This window comes from Oryctolagus cuniculus, chromosome 4, assembly GCF_964237555.1.
Source record: "Oryctolagus cuniculus chromosome 4, mOryCun1.1, whole genome shotgun sequence".
NCBI lineage: Eukaryota > Metazoa > Chordata > Mammalia > Lagomorpha > Leporidae > Oryctolagus > Oryctolagus cuniculus.
This window is the reverse complement of record NC_091435.1, coordinates 67,132,788-67,160,372: the sequence shown is the minus strand read 5'-3', so window position 1 is coordinate 67,160,372 and position 27,585 is coordinate 67,132,788. Positions and strand designations below refer to the sequence as shown.

At 37.8% G+C, this 27,585-nt stretch overlaps 1 protein-coding gene across 3 annotated transcripts in view; it reads right to left on the bottom strand.

Annotated features, from left to right (window-relative positions):
• NECTIN3 (nectin cell adhesion molecule 3) overlaps window positions 1–27,585 on the bottom strand; it is a 146,976-nt gene that overhangs the window by 26,643 nt on the left and 92,748 nt on the right. Inside the window, exon 8 of one of the 3 annotated variants that reach the window (XR_007908884.2) lies at window positions 17,791–17,876. The exons of 1 other annotated variant lie outside the window; for it this stretch is intronic. Coding sequence is in view for 1 of the 2 variants with exons in the window: in XM_051819061.2 (XP_051675021.2) it covers window positions 26,476–26,511 (36 nt within the window). In the remaining variant the exon portion in view is untranslated. Of the gene's footprint in view, window positions 1–17,790; window positions 17,877–25,541; window positions 26,512–27,585 lie in introns of those variants that run through there. One more of the 3 variants, XM_051819061.2, reaches the window with a different exon arrangement.

The window sequence follows — 27,585 nt, the reverse complement described above, 5'->3', positions numbered from 1 at the left end:
AATAATCACAGCTACTAAAGTCTAAGACTGTCCTCAACAAATGACCAATCAGAAGCTGCAAAAGTTGCCCAACCCTTTTCATTTGAAGAATTCTAAAATTTTAGCACAAGGAAACCCTCAGGGATGATGGAGAAACAAATGCCCTCCTTTCACATATGAGGAAACGGAGTTCCAGAGAGGCGGAAGTATTTCTCTAAAGGGCTCACTAACAGAGCTGGGACACAAATCCAAATCTGTGTTTCTGGACTTGCAGGCCAGTGACCTTTTCTGTACTTGAAACAGATTGTGGGCTCTTGAACTAGACTGCCTGGGTTCTCATCTCACCTCTCTTAGCTATTGACATTGGTAAAGTGATTTAACTCCGACCTGCTTACTCATCTGAAAATGAGAATGGTAACAGCATGTGCTATTATCGAGGCTGTTGTGAGAATTATATGAGCTAAAGTACTTAGAATAATGCCTTACATTTAAAATTGATAAATAAATGTAAACTTTAATTAGTATTAAACATATGTTATCTCAGTTGGTAGGTAGCAAGGAATAGATGTTAAGAACCCAAACTTAGAAGTCATCTATTAGAGCTAACCTTGAGGAAATTATTTAACCTCTGACAAAGCTTTTAGCTTGACCAAAATTTAGCCATGCATCATAACCTTGTTCTAGGTTTTTCTAGGTAACTTTTTTGTAAAATCCAGATTTAGCAATCCCCACCCTCAATATCTGTTCACCCTCCATTTCTGGTCAAGTTCTTCAACCTCCACCATCCCCTACAGGATGTCTGATTTACCCTGGTCTATTCTCAGCAAGAGCCCTGTTAGATCAGTTGAGCCAGATCCTTATCCCTGATGTTTCCTCTGGGTCATTTTCCATCCATGACCCCTACTCTGCTTCTTGGCTATAAATTCCCATTTGTCCATGCTGTATTTCGTTAAGCCCAATCTCTCTCTACACTACAAAATCTTGTTTCCGTGAGCTCTAGACTTATTTTGATGGTCTTGAATAGAATCTTCCTTACCATGCTAGACAAGTATCACTGAATGATTTCCTCTTCCCTTCATGCAGCTCAAAGCTTCTATTTCCTCATCAATAAAAGGGGGAAGCTCTTGCCAGGAAGGGGCTAGCTGTAGCCCTGCGCCTCCAGGGCATGTGGCCTTCGGGCCACCCGCCCTAGGCTTCCTGGCCTAGATGCTCCTCCATGTGGCTGGTTCCTGGAGCTCATATGAACCCAGATTTACCTCTCTCTCTTAAATAAAGCTCTTACTCTCCTATGCATCTTTCTCACTAAATAAAAGCTTAAAATGTAAAAAAAAATAAAAAAAAGGGAGAAAACACTAATTCATATATGAGAGAGTGACTGTAAGGATTAAATAAGATAGTTCATGCAAAGCACTTATAACAATGCCTAGCACCCATGCAGCATTCAGCAAATGATGTTACTCACAATTGTGGGGAGCAGCCCGGACTGGACTGAGTTGCTGGAATTAAGACTTATTCTATGCATCTGCTCTCCCACAATATGGCGCTGGGAGAGAAGTAAACAGCTTCTGCACAGCTGCCTCCAGTTCAACCAATTAACTGTAGGACTTGCTCCTGATTGGAGAGCAGCGTACTCGGCGTGTGGGCAGCCGAGTTGGGATTGGCGGAGGAGGACTATAAAGGAGGAGAGAGACGGCATGCACCAGGAACATCTAAGGGGAACATCTAAGGGGAACACCTGTGCAGCCCCCGAGAGAGCCGGCCGGCGGTATGCCGCTCCCCTGCGGAAGTGGGGAATGTGGCCAGGGGGAACTGCCCTTCCACGGAGGTGGAAGGGACAGTAGCGAACCCGGGAAGAACCAGCAGCAAACCCGGGGAGGGCCGAGCAGATGAAAGAACAGCGCAGGGTCCTGTGTCGTTCCTCCACGAAGAGGGGGAGCGACATAATGGTGCCGTGACTCGGATATGAAGCCTACGCAGGGTTCAGTGTCGCTCCTCCACGAAAACGGGGAGCGACAACAATAATTCAATAAAAACGTTTTTATCACCGACCTACTTCCACCCCACCTTTACCACTATTTCCCTCCACCGTTCATTTTTCTCTATCCCCATGCCGAATAAAAACAGAATATGTGGTTTAGGCTTCAACATTAATATACAAATGAAGGATACAAGTTTAAAGAGAACTTAATTAAAATATATATACAGCCAAATTCATCAAACATCAGTGATTTGGAGCTCACACTTCAGAAAGACTAAAAAGTGGCTGCACAACAAGTTCAACTGACTAGCATACTTTAGTAGTATAGTAATAATTTTGTTAAATGCAAAGCTAGCTAATAAGTGCTTTAATAAACATGCTTTCCTCTCATATATTCTTGGTGTATACATACACAGTATACATTGGTATAAATTCATTAGCAATAACCATCAAAATTAAAATATATACACTCGTGAATTTTCACTACTAAAGATTTATATGACGGATGTTTCCACATGCATAAAAATTTGTATTTACAATTTAATCATTGCAATTGAATGTAAAACTGTTCCTATAATTCTACTTACCTATAAATGAATGTTTTAATGTAAAAGTGATACATTCACATTATATCCTGGAAACTAAGTGTAATAATCATCAACTTTAAAATATGCTCTAGTAACTGTGTTTATATTAATTTTTACTTATTCTTTAGCACAGTTTGCTAAGAAAAACTGCTTACTGCTAGTACTATGATATACTATGCTAGATAATAAATTTTGATTTTAAAACATACATCTTGAAAATTTTCTTACTCTTATAAACTTTTAATAATCTCAATGCACTGCTATAAACCACATTTATTATATGGGTTTCCTTCTTTTAGAGCAAAGGTAAATTTGCGTTCTTTTCCCTAGATATTATTCTGTTTAGAAATTAATAGAGTCTCATGGCAAGGTAAAAGAGGGAGGAGTATAGAATTAAGAGCCAAATGATACTAATCGTACTCTAATAATTATAGATTCATCCATCCAATAATTTACTGAACACCCAAGATGTGCCAGACATGTCATTATGTGCTGGAAGAAGGCAACAGTGGCTTCAAATAATTAAAGAGCCCTCCTGCCCTTGACTGTGATTAGCTTCAAAAACCAAAATGCTTTTGAGAGTCTCTGTACTTCCCTTTGCCTCTAATCCCCTGGTTCTCCAAATTATCACTTATAACACCTTGTGAGTTACCTGCCAGAGTACAGGTTAGATCATGTCACTGTCCTTCTCAAACATCTTTGATTAATTCACTCAATAAATATTTGAGTTCCAACCGATTTTTGTATGTGAAAATAGTGATGCATATAAAAATCACTGTCCTAATGGACTGCTTCTAATAGAACAGAAAACCAATAAGTAGTATAGGTATATAGTATATTATATGTTAATAAGTATTGGAGAAATAAAGGGGGAGAGGAGATATAAAGTCTGTGTGTATGTGTGTACCCACATGCTTGGGGGTGGGCATATCCAGCCCTTCCTTGTCTCCCTGTCTCTGCTTATCTATGTGCTTCTCCTAGGAATATCCCCTTCTCTGCCTATTGGAATTCTTACTATTAAAAATCAAATTATTCTCCCTGTGAAGCCTTCTCAGATTCCTAGGTGGAATTAACAACTCTATATTCTTTGCATTCCAGCATTATTTTTTTCTGTCTTTCTTATTTGGCTGTTCATTATTGATTACTATGAAGGCCTAACACTGAGATGGAATATTATATACAACACATAGGAGACAGCTGCCTAAAATTAGAAGCCCATCCTAACCTTGCTGCTGATGAATGTGGGTGATCCGGTGAGACTGCCTGCCTAGCCTATGCAGTTAGCCTGACTGCTGGTATGTGGAGGGAGCCCCAGGCACATTTCCCTCACCCCCCACTACCTTCTGCCAATCAGGTAAACTGCTCCAAGGTGTGGCCCAGGCCCACCTGGAAAGCTATTAGCCTACGTGACCTTCAAGCTGATCAGAGAAGCACAGCAGCACCAATACTGGCTTCATCCTATAGAATTAGTATTGGCCTGAATCAGTTAAGCACCCTCTGCTTGCCCTTTAAAAGGTGTGCTCGCTCCTTAATAAAGTCGACACAGTCACAGAGACTTGCCTCAGGTGCTTCTTATGGAGGAGTGCTGTCGCCCCTCCCAGGCTGACAGTATGCAGGCCTCGAAGGATGACCTGGCAATGAAAAGGGGGCTTCCTCTTAATGATCAGATACGCTAATGGGTGTAGACTCTCTGCTACCCCTGGAACAGTTGTGCATGCACCAGAGGGAAACACATGAACAACGAAAGCAAAGACGACTCACTTTCAAGGCCTTTTGTCCTCACTTATGAAGCCCCAGAATACTTTCACTTCATATAACTCACATGCTTAAGTTCACCTACCTAATTTCAAGTTTGTATCACTGTACACAAATCTTCATGTTCAATATAAAAATACTGAACCTTTTATTTGTGTATTTTTTTTTTTTTTTTTTGACAGGCAGAGTTACAGAGAGAGAAAGAGAGAGAGAGAGACATAAAAAAATGTCTTCCTTCCATTGGTTCACTCCCAAATGGCTGCCACGGCCGGCGCGCTGCGCCGATCCGGAAAACAGAAGCCAGGTGCCTCCTCCTGGTCTCCCATGTGGGTGCAGGGCCCAAGGACCTGGGCCATCCTCCACTGCACTCCCAGGCCACAGCAGAGAGCTGGGCTGGAAGAGGAGCAACTGGAACAGAATCCAGCGCCCCGACCCAGACTAGAAGCCAGGGTGCCAGAGCCACAGGTGGAGGATTAGCCAAGTGAGCCGGGGCGCCGGCCTTATTTGTGTAATTTTAAAAACAAACATAAAAGGATAGGATAGTAGGTTTTTCACATGTGTGGCAGGGACCCAATTACCTGGGCCACTACCTGCTGCCTCACAGGTTGGTGCATAAGCAAAGCCAGGACTCAAATGCAAGTACTGTGATAAGGGATGCAGGCATCTCAAGCACCCTGTTAATGTCTAAGCCAAATGCCTGCTCCAAGGTCAAGTTTTCAAAGGAACTTGCATCATCCATTTTTTATATATATATATATGATCGTATTTATTGGGGCCAGCGCCATGGCTCACTTGCTTAATCCTCCACCTGTGGCACCAGCATCCCATATGGGTGCTGGGTTCTAGTTCCGGTTGCTCCTCTTCTAGTCCAGCTCTCTGCTGTGGCCCGGGAGTGCAGTGGAGGATGGCTCAAGTGCCTGGGCTCCTGCACCCACATGGGAGACCAGGAGGAAGCACCTGGCTCCTGGCTTCGGATCAGCATAGCTCTGGCCATAGCGGTCATCTGGGGGGGTGAACCAACGGAAGGAAGACCTTTCTCTCTCTCTCACTGACTACCTCTGTCAAATAAATAAATTTAAAAAAAGACTATTTATTTATTTGAGAGGTGGAGTTATACACACATATGGTGGTAGGGGGAAGAGACAGAAAGAGAGATCTTCCATCTGCTGGCTCACTCCCCAAATAGCTCTAAGGGCTGGACCTGGGCTTTTCTGAAGGAAGGAGCTAGGAGCTTCTTCCAGGTCTCCCACATGGATGCAGGGGCCCAGGTACTTGGGTCATCTTCCGCTACTCTCCCAGGCACATTAGCAGGAAGCTGGAGCAGAAGTAGAGCAGTCAGGACTTGAACCAGCACCCATGGTGGGGTGCCGGCATCACATCATCCCTCTTGCAATGTTTTCGATATAGTTTATCTCCAGGAGTTATGTGTTGGAAGCTTGGTCACCAATGTGTTGTATTGGGAGATGGTGTAGATTTTTAAAAGGCAAGGCCTACTGGGAGGTCCTAAAGTCAACTGGAGGTATGGCTCAGAAGGTACTGTGAGATCCCAGCCTTTCTTTTTGTTTGGTCATGTGATCCTTCCTTTTCCTCACACATGCTCTGGCAATGATGTTATGCAGCCAGGAACTAAGATGATGCAGGTATCATGCTCTAGAACCTTTAGAATTATTAGCTAAGTAAACCCCATTTCCTTATAAATTTAGCCAGCTCAAAGTATTACCTCTATTTAACATGCACTTTTAATAGCATCTTGTTGTAACTGTCAATGTTAGAAGAAATTGTATGTTGAAGACAGTAATGAAGTATTCAAAAGAGAAAAATGGCTAGACAATGTGATTTTTGAGGTTCTGTCCAGTTGAAAACTCTAATTTACTACTAAAAAGCAACTAATCCAATAATTAGTCATTATTCAAAGTATTTCACAGATGTAGAAGTATTTCCCAGATGTAGAGTTAACTTCTTAAATAATCTTTGGACTCATTAAAGAAATTCATTTCTACTTGACCTCCAATTTTAGAAAGTGAACATGGCTACAGAATACAAAATTCCTTAGTTCAAAGGATCAAATCACCTATGTATTTTGTTGAGTAATTTACAGGTGTATATCTATGTATGAGAGGTACTTCAAAAAGCTCATGATGAGACAGACATTCAGCCTAGCTTAAGATGCCAGTTGGAATATAACAAAAAATTTTAACTTAAAGCTTTGGACTATTAATATCAAGTGAACATAATTTTCTTGAAGACTGTCAAAAGCAATATTTATACACATCTGAGAATTCAATTCCATGCTGTTCCCAGGATCTCTTAAAATAGACCTTAATTTGGATGGGATCCAGAAAATCTCAAATCAGATCAATATCAGGTAGGCATAGACAACAAGGATAATATAAAAGTCATTTGTCTTAGGCTGATTTCCTAGACTTTTCAACCATTTATAGTCCCATCCTGATCAGATGAGAAACTTCTAAAGGTACCACAAAGGAAACCAGTAGATCATTAGTTCTGAGTTCAGTTAGGAGATTATACAATTTCCCTTTGCTCTTTGGCTGTGGATCATGTCACAACAAAGTGAGTGGACAGGAATCAGTAAAGGAGCATGTCAAACCTACACTGTTCACTACATGGAGCTCCCTTGTCTGGGCACTTAGGAGGATTACATTTTCTCACCCTTTTGAAGTTATGTGACTTTAGTGAACCAATGTATGGGAGAAGACATAATGCACTGAGAAGTATTTTTAAGCTCAATTCCCCAGCTTCTTTTTTTTTTGCCTGTTGCAGTGACCTTGGAACCTTGTGTTGGAGTGGAACTGAAACCCTGAATCAGCAAAGGAAGTCAAGCTGCCCCAGATCATCAACAGAATCGCAGCAGACCCTGAGTCTACAGCAATAAACCTGTGCTTTTCTTAAGCCTTGGAAACCTGGGGATTGTTGAATCCTGCAGCCTAACCAAGTCCATCCTGATGGAAGAGCCACTTAACTTTTGTCTGGAAAACCCTTTCTTGGATGATGAATTCAAGTTACTGGTTTCTGTATTACTGGTAGATTTCAATTTTTTCCATTTTTCACTATCTTCGTTGCACAGATAGGTAAGGATTAGTCATAGTAACATAAATGAAAAGACCACTTAGAAAGTTTTATGCCCAATCACTTAAAAATCCTACATGAAAATAACAGTAAACATATTTTATTACATCTATAAATATATGTGTAATTACACATATAGACGTCATGTAATTTCAGTCTCAGGAGAGGTTTTAAAATATTTTATTAAATACATTGGCTACAATTCAGACTAGGCAGTTTCTCAAATATTGTTCTTGAAACAGAGTATCCTAATCATTAATAGTTCTTTATTCTATAACTATAGCCTCCCACTGTGTAGCTAACAAGCTTATGAAGTAGTTATGTTCATGCAGAATAGCCAAGTTACTTATTTGTGAAGCCTTTTTAATTTCACAAGCATGTATGAAGGATCCAAGTTAGCCTTCTGAGAAAAGCAGAATTTAAAAGATCCCCTATGCTATCAACTGTCAGTAGTTCTATACAATAAGCAAGTAGAATGGGATATTACAAGCATCTCACATTTTCTCCACACTGTCCATTTATATGTTACTCTGGTCCTTATTGGAAAGCTATTGTAAAGAAATCTATTCCATTTCCAACACAGTAAAGATCTAACACATTATGTGGACAGGTCCTCTTCTAAATAACTTCTCTGGCAAAGATATCACATGTTGACAGTAAAAAAAGAGAATACTTTAAAAGAGTCATCTATTCCTGATTAAAGTTAACCTTAAATGTTTTAGAAGCAAAAATTCTGACATAAAAGATGAAACAGGCACGAAGTGGCCTGTCATTTAAATGTACCTTTAACAAAAGTCCAGTGCTTCAGTTATATGGTGGTGAGTGTTGAATTATGTTTCTCAAAAAGATATGTCCAAGTCCTAATCCCTGTTACTTCTGAATGTGATTTTCTTTCGAAATGGAGTCTTTGCCAATACAATCAAGTAAAAAATGCAGTCACACTGGATTAGGGTAGGCCTTAATTTGATGACTGATATTCTTTCAAGAAGAGGGAAATTTAGACATACAGAGAATGCCAAGTGAAGACTAAAACCCAAAGAATGCCAAGGATTCTCAGAAATCACCAGAACCCAGGAGACAGGCATGGGGCAGATTTCTCTCAGACACCTTGCCAAGACCTTAGGGACTTCTGCTTTCAGAACTTTGAAAGAATCAATTTCTGTTGTTTTAATTAAGTCACTCAATTTACAGCAAGCACTCCTACGTGTGCTTATATAATCACTTTACTCACAGTATTTGTTGGTGGTGGGAATATAGGGAAAGAAACCCCTTTTGAAGACTGACTACACAAAATCCAGGACAAGACATGTCAATCTCCAGCTAAGAGAAATTATGCCAAAGACTCCATATGGAAGACAGATTTGAAGGAATAGCATCTAAATATTTTGCTAATTACATTTGATGAAACTAAACATTCAAATTTCATAAAACCAGATTTTTTAAATGTCAAATGCATAAAAGGTACAAATTTTAAAACACTAGTCCTTGGAATTATTATATTTTGGTAATTTTGAAATCGTAATTTTAGCTCCAAGTTTTACTAACACCTGATTTAATGTTAAGCACAATAAGTTCTGAAATGCAAGTACTTTTCACATGTGGTACTTCTGCACTTCAAGTTTCCCATTTGTTTCACAGTAATTTTTACTCTTATATGACTTTTTAATGATATTTTCCCCATTATTTGAATTGTGCATATTCGTGGAGTGCGATGTGAAAAATCAGTAATCATTACACAATGTGTAATGATCAGTCAGGATAGTCAGCATTTCCAGTTCCTTAAATAGCTTTTTTAGAAAGTTTTAGAACATGTAATAATTATATTTATTTATAGGATACAGTGTGATATTTCAAAACATGCACACAATGTGAAAGATCCAATTAAAATGTTTAATATCCATCTCTTTATCATTATTTTGTTTATATTTCAAGCTCCTATATTCTAGTTTTTCATAAAATATATTAATAAGTTAGTTTGAACTACAGTCACACCACTGTGCTATAAACCCTAGTACTTCTTACTTCTGGTTTTTGGTACTTGTTAGCCAGTCTCCCTCTGGTCCCCCTGACCCTTCCCAAACAGTAATAATCATTATTCTGGATTGCCTTTTTTTAAGGTGTATATATACATGACAGAAAATTATTCAGTCATAAAAAAAGCACCCTATTACTTGTAGAAAAATGGTTGAAGCTGGAAGATATCACGTTTTGTAAAATAACTCAGAAACTTTTAAATTAATTTTTAATTAATATTTAATTTGTTAGGACTGCCAGCCCTTATTTCATCTCTTCCATTGGAAAATCTTTTCCTGATTCTGAATTGTCCATTTATTGATCCTCTCCATCATTATATGAAAATTAGGAAATTTTCTTTCTCAAAATAGCATATATCCAACTAATTGCAAATGCATCTTTGCACAGAGACAAGAGTACCTATGATATGAAAACAGTCAGTAATGAAATAACCACATTTTAAACAGATCTCCAAACAGCCTTCCCCACTTAATTCTTTCCTAACAGCATTAAAATCTTTGCCTTCAGTTTCTCGATGGTCACCAAAGTCATGACCGCTTAATGACATACGTCAATATGAGGGTACTTCAAAAAGTATGGAAATAGAATTCAAAGATGTTTATTTTGAAGCAAAAAAATTGAAATCCATGAGTAGTTACTTCATAGCACACATTTTCCACAAAGTTTTTGAAAACACCCTGTACAATATAATGTAAATTTATTCTTAAGATTAACTTATATTAGCACGGTCTTTTAGTTTATACTTTCATGCTTCAAAAGATTCTGGTAACAAGAAAACACATGGATGGGAACAGTGTAACTGCAACAATATGTCTAGTCACACATGAATTTCCCAGAATATTGTCATTCCCTCATTAGGTAGTGGAGTCTACATCAACTCGCCTCATAGCTGAGTGGTCCTTTGTGGTTGCTTCAATTATAAAGTCTTCAAAAAGTTTATGGAAAAGTATATTATGAACAACTCATGCATCAATTTTTGCAGCAAAACACACATACCTTTTAAATCCAGATTTCCACAAACTTTTTCAAGTACCTTCATATTACATTATGGTGTAAGTGAAAGAATAATATAGATTCCACCTGTCTCTTCTGTCAAGGAACATGTACCTCAGGAATCTTGAAGCTGCCATGTAAAAGTCTGGCTACACAGAAGCAACCATGCTGGAGGCCCTACATAGAGACCATAGAAAAAGAGATCCTGGAAGAGTGCAAGTGTGAACTGTTCCAGCCCCAGCTTTGTAATTCTTTCTGGCCAAAGAAACAGACAAATGAGTAAACCTTTGGATGACTACAGCCCCAGCTACAGTCAGATTGCAACTTTGAGAGACACTGTGGGAAGAACCAAGAGACACCTTGTCAACCCAGAATTATGATAGTAAAAAAAAAAAAAAAAAAAAAAAGCAGTTGTTTGTTTAAGCCATTAAGTTTAGATGATTTGTTATAAAGCAAAAGAAAACCAATAGATTTTTATACTTGGAAGTCCACTGAGAAAACAAAAACCAAAAAAAACTAAAAGTGGCAGCAGCTTTGGGAGCAGGCTACAGGGAGCTGTAGGAAGGATTCTGGATAGATAGATAAAAGAAGCTTGTTGGGGCCAGTGCTGTGGTGTAGCAGGTTAACACCTTAGCCTGAAGTGCTGGCATCCCATATGGGCACCGGTTCTAGTCCCGGCTGCTCCACTTCTGATCCAGCTCTCTGCTATGACCTGGGAAAGCAATAGAAGATGGCCCAAATCCTTGGGCCCCTGCACCCACGTGGGAAACCCGGAAGAAGCTCCTGGCTTCAGATCGGTGCAGCTCTGGCTGTTTTGGCCAATTGGGGAGTGAACCATTGGATGGAAGACCTCTCTTTCTCTCTCTCTCTGCCTCTCCTCTGTGTAACTCTTTTAAATAAAATAAATAAATCTTTTTTTTAAAAAAAAAAAAAAGAAAAATGAAAAGAAGCTTGTTGGCCTTCAAAGAGGCTCTTGGTGAAGGCTTAAATGAAGGTTGGGAAAAAGTTACTGGGAGTTGAAGGAAAGGGAGCCCCCTGTTATATGGTGGAGAAATGTGTTGGCTGTGATGAGGAACAAAAAATAATATACATAACTAAATGGTAAATTTACCCCAAGATTTCTAGGAAGCACATAAATGCCAACTACTTTATTTTAGCTGTATGCTGACTGACGTGTTTTTATTTTTTTTAAGAAATTTATTTTCTAGATAAACTTATCCTAGGGTCTACAAAGCATGACTTTTCTTAACTGCAATTTATTATCAATTTATAGATGGAGAAGCCTTAACCTGCAGGGGAATGTATCCTATGGGTTTGGGATCATGGTGGAAAGAACACACTGTTAAGTAAAAATTGGTTCACACAGTTGTACTACATTGAGATTCTGGATTCAATATATTAGTTTGAGTGGATGGCGGTAGTTCTAACAGTTGGTTGACTGAAATCCAGCCCCAAAGGTAAGGCTATACTAAATGAAGGTAAAATTCTAGGTTTCGTTGGCATACTGTAGAGGAAACTACCAAATGCTAAAGCAGATTCTCCATTAAGTCCTGTCCAGACACTCTTTAACTGCACCCTCCAGAGGATCCTGACACCATTCCCTTTCTCTGTAGGCCAAGTAGGACAGTGGATAATGCTACTATTAAACTCTCAGAATTAAATGGAGAAAACGCTATCTTGGAGTGACAGAGGCCAAGAGGCAGATTTTAACCACCAGAAACAAGGTAGGTATAGTACCAAACTAATACTCATGGACATCAATTTTTGTTTGAAACTCTAGCTCATTAGTATGCCATATCTTATGTTATTAGATTGTGTTTGCAAAGATTTAGAACCCTATACTAGTTAATATTTCTGTCCACTCTTCTACTCCATACCCTAACATTTTTACGTCAAGAGTATAAGAGATAAAAGTTCATTCTTCCCCCTGGTTTCTGTTCTCAAAAACTGGTCTTTTACTCATCCTAATTTTCATATTACATCTACATTTCTAATTAGGAATAGTTTATAAAATTAGAAAATATATGACCATCTTGTTGGAAACATATACAAAAACAGCACACAGTGAAAATATATATAAAGTAAGAAAGAAAAAAATCCTGAAAAGAGGTTGATATGGAGGATGGGCAATAATAGCAGGAGTCTGTCTTTGAATTCAAAAAAGAATATGATCACTGATTTTGGATATCCCAATTATCCCTTGCCATCTCCTCAAACATTCTCGTGAGTTTTATCACTTTGGTTTCCTGTTTCTCAACCAGCTCAGGAAACTTAAAGAATCAAAATTACTGAAATTTGAGTCTATTAGTTTAAAAAGTTGTCACCAGGTTGGATATTTATCGAAAATGGATAAATTTAAACACAACTGGGTTAACAAAATGAATATAACTGCAAGGAACATGTTTGGATTGATAGGCATTTGCAAGAATAAGACTTAAGGTTTATAGTAGGCTGTCACATCACACACACACATACACACACACACAAAAGAAGCAGATAATTTTAAGAGAAGCACAAGGATCAGAAGCAAAATTACAGTCTTGCTTTGTTTGGCACATACCATCCTAGAATATCCTATTTTGTTCTAGCCAACATATTTCACAGGGAATATTAAACCAGAGTTTGCTAATGGAGAGTGACCCATGAGCAAAGATAAACTACATTATATAAGGAATGCCTGAAAACACCAGGAGCATGTAAGTGAATCTAAAAATGTGCTGAGAGCAAGTCAGAGAACATTAAATATTTGAACAGCTATCAAATAATTCTTGAAAGGTTGTTGTAAGCATTTGAGGTATGTATGAAAAGCACCTGGATTTTATACATATGTGTGTGTTCTTAATCACTGCAGTTTAAAATGTTTAAAAGAATTTAAAGAATTAGAGAGATACTAATCAGGTCTAAATAAGTTAAAAGGAAGTAGATTTCTTTTTTGTTGTTATTACAGGTATTAAAATTTTATTTTAAATATATAGCATTAATTTAGTTATACCCTTGCAATTTTAGTGTTGGTAATAGTAAAGTTACTTACATATATCTTACATATACATATATCCTATTCACCTTGAGAAAATACATGGAATACTATCTGATAATCTGGTACTCAGATCTAATCTCACTGATATTTGACCTCTATAATGCATTTTCTCAAAATAACTATCATTTCGGGCCTGGCAGTGTGACATAATGGGTAAAGCTGCTGCCCACAGTGCACCATCCTATATAAGTGCCAGTTCAAGTCCTGGCTGCTCCACTTCGAATCCAGCTCCCTGCTATGGCCAGTAGAGGGTGGCCCAAGGCCTTGGGCCCCTGCACCTGCATGGGAAGAACCAGAAGAAACTTCTGCTTCCCAGCTTCAGCTTGGTCCAGCTCCAGCTGTTGCAGCCATTTGGAGAGTGAACCAGTAGATTGAAGACCTCTCTCTCTCTGCCTTTCAAATAAATAAATAAATCTTTTAAAAAATGACTACCATTGTAATGCCTTATTTAAGCAAATAACTTTTTATAACTGGAATGTTATGAAGGTAATGCCTAATATTACAAGACTTACCATTCAATGAAAAATATCATTAGAGGTTATATTTCTAATCTATCAATTTGCCTATCAAAGTGGAATATGCACTGTGAAACAGTAAAGTTGTTTTTGGGGGATGGAATAAATCCTAAGTTGAGTGGAAATCTGGGTTATGAGGCCTCAAATGGTTTTCCCAATTGAAGCGCAATGTCTCAGATTTGTCATATGCTGCCCTATCTACTCTCTCTCTTGGAAAGTTACTTACTTGCAATACCACATTACTCATTTTTAAAAGAATTAAATGTGGTAGATGATATACAGTTAATTCATTATGAAACATTCTCTCCAGTGACAAGGTTAGCAGTTGCAGAAGACATTAAAATGATGATACAAACTAGGCACTCCTTGTGGAGGCCAAAACCATATTCATTATAAATCCTTGTACATAAGTACTACAATGGGAATGGGGGCAAGGGAATGTTCCTTAAGAATGATTTTGGTGTTTGGACTTTTAACTATATGTAGTACCTTTACATATATGTATAGAAAATAATATTCAGCAATAACCCCAGAACAAAAATAGAGAATAAATTCAGGCATGCACATTTCTTCATATAAAGTAAATAAAGTATTTATAAAAATACTTTAATGGTATAATATGTTAATCCCCTGCCTGTGGTGCCGGCATCCCATATGGGTGCCAGTACTAGTTCCGGTTGCTCCTCTTCCCATCCAGCTCTTTGCTATGGCCTGGGAAAGCAACAGAAGATGGCCCTGCACCCACGTGGAAGACTTGGCAAAAGCTCTTGGCTCCTAGCTTTGGATCGGCTCAGCTCCAGCTGTTGCGGCCATCTGGGGAGTGAATCAGCAGATGGAAGATCTTTGTCTTTGTCTCTCCCTCTCACTGTCTGTAACTCTTCCTCTCAAAAAATAAAATCAGTAAATAAATGGGAGCTATAACTATTATATCAACACTTAGTTCTATCACTCTGCTTAATTTTAACCAATCTAACGGACGTTTAGTGACATTTCACTGTGCTACAATTTGTATTGTTCTGATGACTCATGATGAGTATCTCTTCTGTGCTAACTGGCAACTAGTACGTTTGCTTTGACATAACATCTGTAAATCTTCTACTCGTTTTTTAAAACTTGGTTTGTTGTCTTCCTATCACTGACTTCAGACTTCTTTATAGAAAGGACAGTCTATTCAATAACAGTGCTGGGAAAATTGGATGTCCATCTGCCTAAGAATAGTAAGACTCTCATCTCTCACAATATTCAAAATTCAACTTAAAATGGATTAAAGACAGAAAGTAAGACCTGAACCTATCAAACTAGTAGAAGAAAACAAAAGGGAAATGCTTCAGGACATTATAATAGGCAAGGTATTTTTTAGATAATCTGCCAAAACAAAGGAAACAAAAGCAACAAACAAATTTGATTTTGCCAAATTAAAGCTTTTGCATGTCAAACAATCAATAGTGAAGAGATTACCTAATGAATGGGGAAAATATTTATGAACTATATATCTGACAATAACAATAGATACTCAAATAACTCAATAACAAAACCAATCCAATTAAAAAATGACAATAGGTTTAAATGGACTTTCTTTTAAAGGAAGACATACAAATGGCCAACAGGTATACAAAAAATGTTCAGCATCACTAATAATTAGGGAAATGCATATCAAAATTACAATGAAGTATCAATTTTCTCCAGTTAAAAGGGTTATTATCAAAAAGACAAAAGATAAAAAAAAGTAGTAGTAAGGACATGGAGAAAAGGGAACCTCTGCACACTCTTGGTGGCAATATATATTAGTATAGCCATTGTGGAAAACAATATGGAAATTACACACACAAATAAAAACAAACTACCATGAAATAGTAATCTCATTATTGGCTATAAATTGAAAGGAAATAAAATCAGTCTGTCAAAGAGACATCTGTACCATCCAAGCTTATTGTGGTACTACTCACAACAGCCAAAACAATGGAATAACTTTAGTGTCCATAAAGAAAATATCATACATATACACACAATAGGATACTATTTGGCCACTTAAAAAGGATGAAATTCTGTCATCTGTAATAACATGAATGGAACTGGAGATCACTAGCTTAAATGAAATAAGCCAGGCACAGAAAGATAAGTACTCCATGAGCTCACTAATATGTGGAATCTAAAAGTGTTGATCTCATAGAAGCTGAGGGTAGAATATAGGTACCAGAGGCTGAGGGAGTAGGGAGAAGGGAGGGATGAGGACTGAGGAATGGTTCACTGATGAGTAAGTACTAAGTTGAGTTAGGCACAGGAGAAAGTAGTCAGGGTGTTCTATTGCACAATAGTGACAACAGACACATATACACACACACACACACACACACACACACTTAGAAGAAAGGATATTTAATGTTTTCACCATAAATAAATGATAAATGTTTGAGTATACAAATGTTTGCTCTGATTTGAACATTTACAATATTATACATGTACTTAAAAATCACATGGTATCCCAGAAATACACATAACTTTTATGTATCATTTTTAGAAAAAAAAAACATTATGAAGGTAAAAAATACTTCTTTAATATTCTGGGTATAATTTTCTTATCTGGTATACATGTTGCAACTATTTTTCTCATCATCTATGATTTACCTTTGTTTTCTTTGAAATACCAAATGCTTTAGATTTAATGGAATTCAATTTAATTCTTTTTTCTTATGTATTTCATGTTTTGATGTGCTAGTACAATTGTTTATTGTGTATGTGTACATGCACACAAAATTTCGCAGATTTAAATGTGATTCACATCTCAATGGGAAATAACCATAGTAAATTGTGCAACTTTGTAGCTACCTTCTCTTGAATATACCTGGTAATTTCTCAGGTTCTATTTAAATGTAAAGCTCTTATTTTATATCATTTATCTGAAGAGTTATTTTTGCTTTCCATGGGAACATACACATTAACAACAGGGCATTTAAAATGTTTTAAACAACTACACTTACATATCATTTCTTTTAATATAGAACTGATAGCCAAAATAATTAATGCCCGCCAAATATCTGAAATTGAGAATAGCTTCTTTAAGGTGTCAATAAATTTAAATAGGAATCATTATAAAGCTAAGTATTCCCCTTTAAATACCTCAAAATTACCAGTTTTCCAAAGTCACTTATGTACAAGAATTATAGCTAACAAGTTTTATATCGTACCTAACATCCACTGTAGTTAAAACTACTGTAAAGATATCATTCAAGGTACATTTTAAGCTTTTAGTGTCCTATAAACAGTCATCATCATACACCAACCATAAAACAATGTATAATTCACAAACTTAAGAATAAAATGTTTTGTTCTTGGAAAAAAAAAGTAGAAAATTTTCTGGTAATTTTTGCTTATGTTAAACTGCCCTTTAAAAACATTCAATGATATCTGGAATTGGCAATGGTTAGTTACTGAAATCAATTTCAATGAAAACACACATAGGGTGGAGTTAGCACCAATATGTGTGCTTTTACTAATTCACTAATTAATCATTTATTATTAAATGTTACAATCAGAAGCACATATCCATCTAGAACTTTGTTCTCAAGTAGTAACAGTGCTGCTCTTCAATCTACCACCTATATTATCTTCTCAAGGATACAAAGACTCAAGCAATCAGATTAGAAGGGGACTTAAAACTTAACTATTGCAAAGGCAGAAATACCTCCTAAAACCTACATCTAAAAGCAAAAGCAAAGTACCCTAAATAATGAGGCTATCACTTCTCAATGTATCAATACTATCATCAGAAAGAGTATTGGAAGTCTTTATATTAAGTGTTCAAATCTACCATACCATAACGTTTACCTGCCCTAGCTCCATTTTCTAATTCTATAAAGAAGAAGTGTGCTCCCAAACCAATCAAATAAGAGGAATCATCATGGAGTTTGATTCTATGGAAAAAACAGATAAGCAATTATGTAATTACATAAATACTAAATAAATTCAAGATGACTCTCTTGGAAAATCAGAAGTAGGCCTAAAAGAATTTAATATATTTTTAAGCTCTAAGTTTTTGTTTGGTTGTCATGGAAACTCATCATATGTAATGATCATAAATGTGAATGTGTTACACATTTATTTATTAATAATCAGCATACAAAAGTAAAGAAAGTGAGTTGTGACATTTGTATATACAGAAATGATTTTAACAGGTCTAATGATATTTGAAAACCATTTGTAAGGCAGCATCAGTGATTCAAACAAAAGTACTACTGTAAATAAGTTTTCCCCCATCAAACAATGGACCTGTTTAACTTAATAATAAACTGCTATTTAGTCTGAATCCTAGGATTTGATTTTTAATTGATATGACTTAGGAAACACATGAGCCACGTCAGGGCTTATTTCTTTTCAGAATGAGATTCCCAAATAGCAAGCAATATATTTTAAATAAGTGAGTCACAAACAGACTAACTGCCCTGAGCACATTCCCAACCAAGCAAGTATCAGCAAACCAAACAAAGGGAGATTGCAGTGCATAACATTCACTGTATAAATATCTTGGTTTGAGAATACATTCCAAGGAGTCAATAAAATGAATCATACCATAACTAAATTTAACCAGTGGTGAAAACATGTCTTTTGGGAAAAAGAAAGGTAATTGTGCATAGGAACAGGAAATTTGTAGTATGGCAGTGTGATAACTGTGGAAACTAATTTGACAGGTTGCTAAAATAGATTAGGTGAAAGATTCTCATACTCATATAATAAAATGAAATAATTTAGTGACTTTAGGTCAAATGATTATGAGTCAATCACCTGGAACATACCTCTTTGAATGTTTTCCTACCCAACTACTTTTAATGTTAAAAAATACTTAAAAATTAAATAAACAATCCAGATTCAACCAAACACAGATTGAAAGTATTTTTGCAATGATTCTTTAAACAATATAGCACAGCAACTGTTTGCATAGCATTTACCTTTTATTAGGTGTTGTAAGGAATCTTGAAATAATTTAAAGTATATGAGAGGACTGCAGAGGTTATATACAAATATTGCACCATTTCATATAAAGGATTTGAACTACTGAATTTTGGTATCAGCAGGAGGTTTTGGAACCAATCTCCTGTAGATACCAATGATCAACTTTATTTCTAACTTGTAGATTTTTTTTTTCTTTACAATTTATTTATTTACTTGAAAAGCAGAGTTACAGAGAGAGAGGGAAAGGCAGAGAGAGAGAAGAGAGAGAAGCGAGGGAAGAGAGAGGAGAGGGGTCTTCCATATGCCAGTCCACTCCCCGAATGGCACAAACAGCCAGAGCTGGACCAGGCTGAAGCCAGGAACCAGGAGCTTCATTCAGATTTCTCGCACGGATGCAGGGGTCCAAGCACTTGAGTCATCTTCCACTGCATTCCAGGTACACTATCAGGGAGCTTGATCGAAAGTTCAGCAGCCAGGACTATAAACGGGCACCCAAATGGAATGCAAGTCCTGTACCACAAAGTTGGCCCCTCTTGCAGCTTTTTAAAAAATTATAGCCTAGATGCATAGATTTATTTCTGGAGTTTCTACTCTGTTCTATTGGTCTACAAGTCAGTTTTTGTGCCAGTACCGGGCTGTTTTGACAATAATTGCCCTGTACTATGTCTAGAAATCAGGTATTGTGATGCCTCCAACTTTGGTGTTTTTTTTTTTTTAATAAAGATTTATTTATTTTTTACTTGAGAGGAAAGGCATAGAGAGAGAGGTCTTCCATCCGATGGTTCACTCCCCAATTGGCCGCAACGGCCAGAGCTACGCCAATCCAAAGCCAGGAGCCAGGAGCTTCTTCTGGGTCTCCCACGTGGGTGCAGGGGCCCAAGGACTTGGGCCATCCTCTACTGCTATCCCAGGTCACAGCAGAGAGCTGGATTGAAAGTGGAGCAGCAGGGATTAGAACCGACGCCCATATGGGATGCTGGCACTTCAGGCCAGGGCATTAACCCGCTGTGCCACAGCACCGGCCCCCCAACTTTGTTTTTATTGTATAAGGCTGCTTTAGTTATTCAGAGTCTCTTGTGTTTCCATATGAACTTTAGTGACATTTTTTCTAGATCTGAGAAGAATGTCATTGGTATTTTGATAGAGATTGCACAGAATCTGAAAATTGCTTTTGTACTATGAACATTCTGATGATGTTGATTCTTCCAATCTATCAACATGGATGATTTTTCTATTTTTAAATGTCTTCTTCCATTTCTTTCTTTAGTATTTTATAATTTTTATCATAGAGATCTTTGAAATCTGTGGTTAAATTTATTCCAAGGTATTTGATTCTTTCTGGAGCTATTGTGAAAGGGACTGATCTTAAAAATTCTTTCTCAGCCATGACATTGTCTATGTATACAAAGGCTATTGATATTTTCTGTGCTAATTTTATATCTTGCCACTTTACCAAACTCTTTTATGAGTTCCAATATTATCTCAGTGGAGTCTTTTGCATCTCCTATATATAGGATTATGTCATCTGCAAATAGGGATAGTTTTATTTTCTCCTTTCAAATCTGTATCCCTTTGATTTCTTTTTCTTGCCTAATGACTCTGGATAAAGCTCCCAGGACTATATTTAATAGCAATGTTGAGAGTGGACCTCCTTGTCTGGCTCCAGATCTTGGAGGGAATGCTTCTAGCTTTTCTCCATTCAACTGGTTGCTGTCTGTGGGTTTGCCATAAATTGCCAACTTACTTTTGACAAGGAGGTAAAATGAATTCCTGGAGCAAGGACAATCTCTTTAACAAACGGTGCTGGGAAAACTGGATCTCCATGTGCAGAAGTATGAAACTAGACACCTTCCTTACACCTTACACAAAAATCCACTCAAAAGGGGTCAAAGACCTAAATTTATGGCCTGATACCAACAAATTATTAGAGAACACTGGGGAAACTCTGCAAGACATTGGAATAGACAAAGAGTTCTTGGAAAAGACCAAAGAATCCCAGGTAATCAAAGCCAAAATTGACAATTGGATTATATCAATCTAAGAAGCTTCTGCACTGCAAAAGAAACACTAGCAAAGTGAAGAGGCAATTGACACAATGGGAGAAATTATTTGCAAATTATGCAACTGATAAAGGGTTATCATCCAGAATCCATAAAGAGCTCAAGAAATTCAACAACAACAAAACAATCCAGTTAAGAAATGGGCAAAGGATTTGAACAGGCATTTTTCAAGAGAGGAAATTCAAATGGCCAACAGACATTTAAGAAAATGCTCAGGATCACTAGGCATCACAGAAGTGCAAATCAAAACCATGATGAGGTTTCATTTCATCCCAGTTAGAATGGCTCTCATAGAGAAATCAACAAATGACAAATGCTATCGAGGATGTGGGCAAAAAGGTACCCTGGTCCATAATTGGTAGGAATGTAAACTGGTTCAGCCACTGTGGAAGACAGTATGGGGATACTCCAGAAATCTGAATATAGACATACTATATGATACAGCCATTCCACTCCTTGAAATTTACCTAAACCAAAAGAAATCAGCATCTGAAAGAGTTATCTGTACCCCCATGTTCACTTCAGCATAATTCACAATAGTGTAAAATATGGAATCAACCCAGATGTCCATCAACTGTTGACTAGATAAAAAAAGCTGCTCTTCTTTTGATCCAGCTCTCTGCTTATGGTGTGGAAAAACAGTTTAAGACAGCCCAAGTGCTTGGGCCTCTGCACCGGTATGTGAGACCTGGAAGGAGCTCCTGGCCCCTGGTTTCAGATCAACTCATCTCCAGCTATGGTGGCCATTTGGGGAGTGAACTGGTGGATGGTACTGTGAACTTACCACAAATCTCAAATAAACTATCCAAAATTTAATGCTCTGATTGCATCTCAACTCTTAATAGTCTAAATTTAATTCTTTTAAAATCAAGGCAAAAGCTACAATTAAGTAAATTAATGGTTAGGATAATACAGTTCTGCATGAGTTTCCAAGTACCACTGGACATTAAAACTTTTTTTTTTTTATTTTTTTTTATTTTTTGATAGGCAGAGTGGACAGTGAGAGAGAGAGACAGGTCTTCCCTTGCCGTTGGTTCACCCTCCAATGGCCGCCGCTGCAGCCGGCGCAGCGCGCTGATCCGATGGCAGGAGCCAGGAGCCAGGTGCTTTTTCCTGGTCTCCCATGGGGTGCAGGGCCCAAGCACCTGGGCCATCCTCCACTGCACTCCCTGGCCATAGCAGAGAGCTGGCCTGGAAGAGGGGCAACCGGGACAGAATCCGGCGCCCCGACCGGGACTAGAACCCGGTGTGCCGGCGCCGCAAGGTGGAGGATTAGCCTATTGAGCCACGGCGCCGGCTCTAAAACTTTTTTTTTAAGTGTTGGCCACTGCATCTGAGTTAGTATGTTAGCATCCACGATGTTCAATGAGCTTTAAAGGTTCATTTTTAGTTATTGTGAGTTGATGGTAATAATACTTTAGAAATTATATCATGGACTAGCATCTTTTCCAAAAGTTCCACCACTTTGTTCAAAAATAATGATGGGCTATAAAATTCCCAGACTGCTTTTTAAAATCAATTTTTTAAGATATTATACAATTATAAAGATGAAGTGCTACGTTGTACATGAATTTTGATATTTTTTGACCTTACTGAATAGCCTGTGTATAAAGCAGTTTATCAGATATCAATAAAGAGTACAAAGGAAGTAGTAGCCATGGCTTAAATAGGAAAACCACAAACACATATAAGTACAAATAATGAATATGTAATTTTTGTAACAAATATGTTCTGACTCAGAACTAATGTTTCAAAAGGAAGAAAGATGGGAGATTTATAATGTAGGTGAAACCAAGTGGAGCTATACAAATCTCCTGAAATACTGTGAATTAGATGTTCTCTGAATTCCTCAAAACAGTCTTAAAAGGCCATCATTTAATCCTTTTTTCTTTTAAAAAGGATGATCTAGTTTTCTTTCACAATTGAATATTAGTGACTAGAATGATGCTAGCTCTTGTAAATCATGTGCTCTGCATGAAAGTAATCCAATCAGCATTAGAAAGAGCTCTGAAAGGAAATATTGCATAACTTAGTTGAGGTTTTGGGTTTTTTTTCTTTCATTCTTAAAATAGTCCAAAGTCCCCCACTCAGAGGTAATCCTGTTACAAATCACCAATAGAAAGCAATGAGAATCAAGGTCAGAAGGTTTCAATTCTTGAAAAATCACATATTTAATACATTAATACTGGCAATATTTGTAAATATTTCTATGCCAATAAAAATACTGAATGTAATCAAACTTAAACTTTATTCTCAAAAATCATCACTCAGCCCCTGCGTGTGATGCTGGCATCCCACATGGGCATTGGTTTAAGGCCCAGTTGCTGCACTTTACATCCAGCTCTCTGCTAATGTACCTGGGAAAGCAGCAGGAAGATGGCCCAAGTTCTTGGGCCTCTGCACCCACATGGGAGGCCTGTAAAAAGCTCCTGGCTCCTAGCATTGGCCTGGCCCAAACCCAGCTTTTTGGGCCATTTGAGGAGTAACCCAGCTAATGATAGATATCTCTCTGTCTCCTCTCCCCACAACTCCCCAATCTAAGTTACTCTGCCTTTCAAATAAATAAATAAATCTAAGAAAAGGAAAGAGAAGGAAAAAGAGAAAGAGAAAGAGAAAGAGAAAGAGAAAGAGAAAGAGAAAGAGAAAGAGAAAGAGAAAGAGAAAGAGAAAGAGAAAGAGAAGAGACGAGACGAGACGAGAAGAGACGAGACGAGACGAGACGAGACGAGAAGAGGACGAGACGAGACGAGACGAGACGAGACGAGACGAGACGAGACGAGACGAGACGAGACGAGACCATCACTCCAGGTCCCATCGATTACTTCTGGCTTATACATACATAATAAGTCTATAATAAAGTTTCTAAGAGTTTTTCTACAACTTACAGTGAGTCAGAATAACTAATCATTGGTCTTTTCATAAGACTATTGGCTCCCACTTGATTCTGATAAGAATAAGATTTAACGATTCAGCTATAAAATATTTTTTCTTCATGCACAACATGCCTATCCTATTTTAATTTTCACTAAATTTCTTATTATTTTTATTTAAGAGGCAAGCAACAGAGAGAGTATTCTCACCTGCTTTGGTTAAACCCCTAAATGCCCTCAACAATTAGGACTGAGCCAGGCTAAAGCTGGGAGCCAGGAACTCAATCCATGTTTTCCAAGTGAATGGCATGCAAAGTACCTGAGCCATCACCTGCTGCCTCCCAAGGTACACATTTGCAGGAAGCTGCAATAGGAAATAGAGCCATGACTCAGATTCAGGTACTCTGATATAGAATGTGGGTATCTTAACCACTGGGCCAAATGCCAATCTCTATGTCCTATATTAAAAGTTGTATTAAGGCAGGTGCCACAGCTCACTAGGCTAATCCTCCACCTGCAGCGCTGGCACACCAGGTTCTAGTCCCGGTTGGGGCGCCGGATTCTGTCCCGGTTGCCCCTCTTCCAAGCCAGCGCTCTGCTGTGGCCCGGGAGTGCAGTGGAGGATGGCCCAAGTCCTTGGGCCCTGTACCCGCATGTGAGACCAGGAGAAGCACCTGGCTCCTGGCTTCAGATCAGCACAGTGTGCCGGCCGCAGAGGCCATTGGAGGGTGAACCAACAGTAAAGGAAGACCTTTCTCTCTGTCTCTCTCTCTCTCTCACTGTCCACTCTGCCTGTCAAAAAAAAAAAAAAAATGTATTAAACATTTGATCTTGCTAATTATTGTGTTTGAGACACAGTGCATATAACATATAAAGATTAATAGCTACTTCTATGCCATGGGCCACAACATACCATTAGAGAGGCTAAATCTTTCCAATTTCTCTGATAAGAATTATGTACACGATTTATGTTTTCTGAAGACAGCAGATTCTGACAATTCTAATAACCAAGGAAAACTGCCATCTTTTAAATTAATTCATTAAGTTTTTTAACTAGTAATAAAGTTTACACAGCAAAAAATAAAGAAAATGATACAACATAAAATACAAGGCTACTTCAAAATGCTCATGAAAAAATGAAATTAAAAGATAAGTTTGTGGGAAAAATTTTTGAAATCTATAATTTTTCATAATACACATTTTTCTGAACTTTTGGAAGACTCTTACTATGCATGGATTTCAAAAAAATTCTGCATCAAAAATATATTTTAATTTATTGTCTAAGAATCTCTTGAAGTACCCTCATACATTCACCATAAAGTTGTGGTTAAACAGAAGTACAACTAACAAAATTAGGTTCCCCACACCTGCATTCCAAAGGGAAAGCATGGCAATATGTTATTGCATAAAACTAGAATACTTTAAAATTAAGAACCTTTGTTCACTATTTCAAAAGTCACTATTAAAAGACTGGCAAGAAAATGGGAGAAAATATTTGCAAATCATATATCTGACAAAAGACTTTTATCTAAAATATATAAACAACTCTCAAAATTCAACAATAAGAAAAAATTCAATAGAAATATAAATGCTTGAAGAGGCATGTCAATAAAGAAGATAAACAGTAAACAAATCAGTAAATGGAAAGTATTCTACAAATTAGTAACCAGAGAAAATGGAAATTAAAACCAAAATGAAATACAATTGCAAACCTATTTAATAGCTGAAATTTGAAAGACCAACCACAAGAAGTATTTATAAGGATATGGGGCAACTTACATACTTGGTAAAATAATTCAGAATGAGAGTTGGGTATTTTCTTTAAACATAAAACATACACTTAGCCATACTACCTAGCCATTCCAGTCCTAAGTGTTTACCCAAGAAAATTAAAGCATCTGCTTAAACAATGACTTGCATATAAATGTTTATAACACCTTTGTTTAAAATAGAAACTAGGGGAGTGCCCAATCACAGGTAAATATATAAAGAAAATGTAGTATTATATCTACAAAGTACACCCATGGAAAAGGAACAAAGCACTGACCAGCACAACATGAACGAATCCCAAAATCACTATGTGCAGTGAAAGAATCAAGACCATAAGAGAACACACTGCATGTTACTATTGTATAAAATCTGAGAACATGTAAACTAATATATTAATCCCTCCTTTTCCATAGCCTGGCTTTCTGCAGTTTCAATTACATACACACAGAATCCAAAATATTTACATTCATCTAAATTATTGAGTCCACATTCACATAACTGCTATTGTTAGAACTGTACTATTTTAGTATTAGCTACTGTTGTTAATCTCACATAGTGCCTATCTTACAAATTAAACTTTATTGTAGGTGTGTATGGTATAGAGAAAAATATAGTAAATACAAGGCTCAGCACTATCCATGGTTTCAGGGATCCACTGGGGAGGAATACTTTATAAATGGACAGAAACAGACCAGTAGTTGTCATCCTGGAGATGGCTTAAAAAAGGAAATCACAAAAAGGCAGTCAAGGGCTTTTGGAAATGACAGACGTGTGTATTATCTTGACTGAAGATATTTTCTGGTTATGCATGTGCTTCTGTAATATGTGTCAAATATGTCAGTTTATACTTTTAATATGTTCAATTAATTATATGCCAAGTATACTTCATAAAGTTGTTCCTGAAAAGAAAGTTGCCATTATAAGTATTTATCTATTTGTCACTGAAATGTAAGCTACATAAATAATTTTTTCATATGTTTAATTAGCTAAGTATCCTCAGTACTGGCACATTTCATGCACTCAAAAATTATTTGATTAATGAATGACAAACACAAAACAAAACAGTATTATAAATCAAAAAGTAGAGTGTGCATATAATAAAGGTATTAATAATTTCTGTAAGAAATACAGCTTGGTGTCCCTAATATTTCTATTAAGAAATACACAGGGGCCGGTGCTGTGGCGCAGTAGGTAAAGCTGCTGCCAGCAGTCCTGGAATCCCATATGGGCACTGGTTCGAGTCTTGGCTGGTACACTTCCGATCCAGCTCTCTGCTATAACCTGGGAAAGTAGTAGAAGACAGCCCAAGTCCTTGGGTCCCTGTGTTAGGAAAAGAGTGCAGATTGGTGCCTCCTCACACGGGGCACCAAAAATGTTAGGAAAAGAGAGGAGGCAGAATATGAACTTGCAGCCAGACCAAATTTATTCAGAGAAAATAAATCCACAGAGGTTGACCAACTGTCACCATGCTCACAGACCAAACAGTAGGCAAGAGGCCCTGACCCCAGCAGGCTGGGTCCTTTTATATCTTAGGTGGGCAAGGGGTGGGAGTGGGGGAGCAGTAGGTAAGGATGAACTTCCCCATACTAGTTCTTCAGGTTTGGCCCACTGGCTCCCAATCCTGGGGAAGAATGCAGGGAGTGGGGTGGGGAACAATACAGGGTGTGAGATGAAACTGATCTCTTGAAAGAAAGCAGGGGTAATTGGCCAGCGCCGTGGCTCACTGGGCTAATCCTCCGCCTAGCGGCGCCGGCACACCAGGTTCTAGTCCCGGTCGGGGCACCGGATTCTGTCCCGGTTGCCCCTCTTCCAGGCCAGCCCTCTGCTGTGGCCAGGGAGTGCAGTGGAGGATGGCCCAGGTGCTTGGGCCCTGCACCCCATGGGAGACCAGGAGAAGCACCTGGCTCCTGGCTCCTGCCATCGGATCAGCGCGGTGCGCTGGCCGCAGCGCACCAGCCGCGGCGGCCATTGGA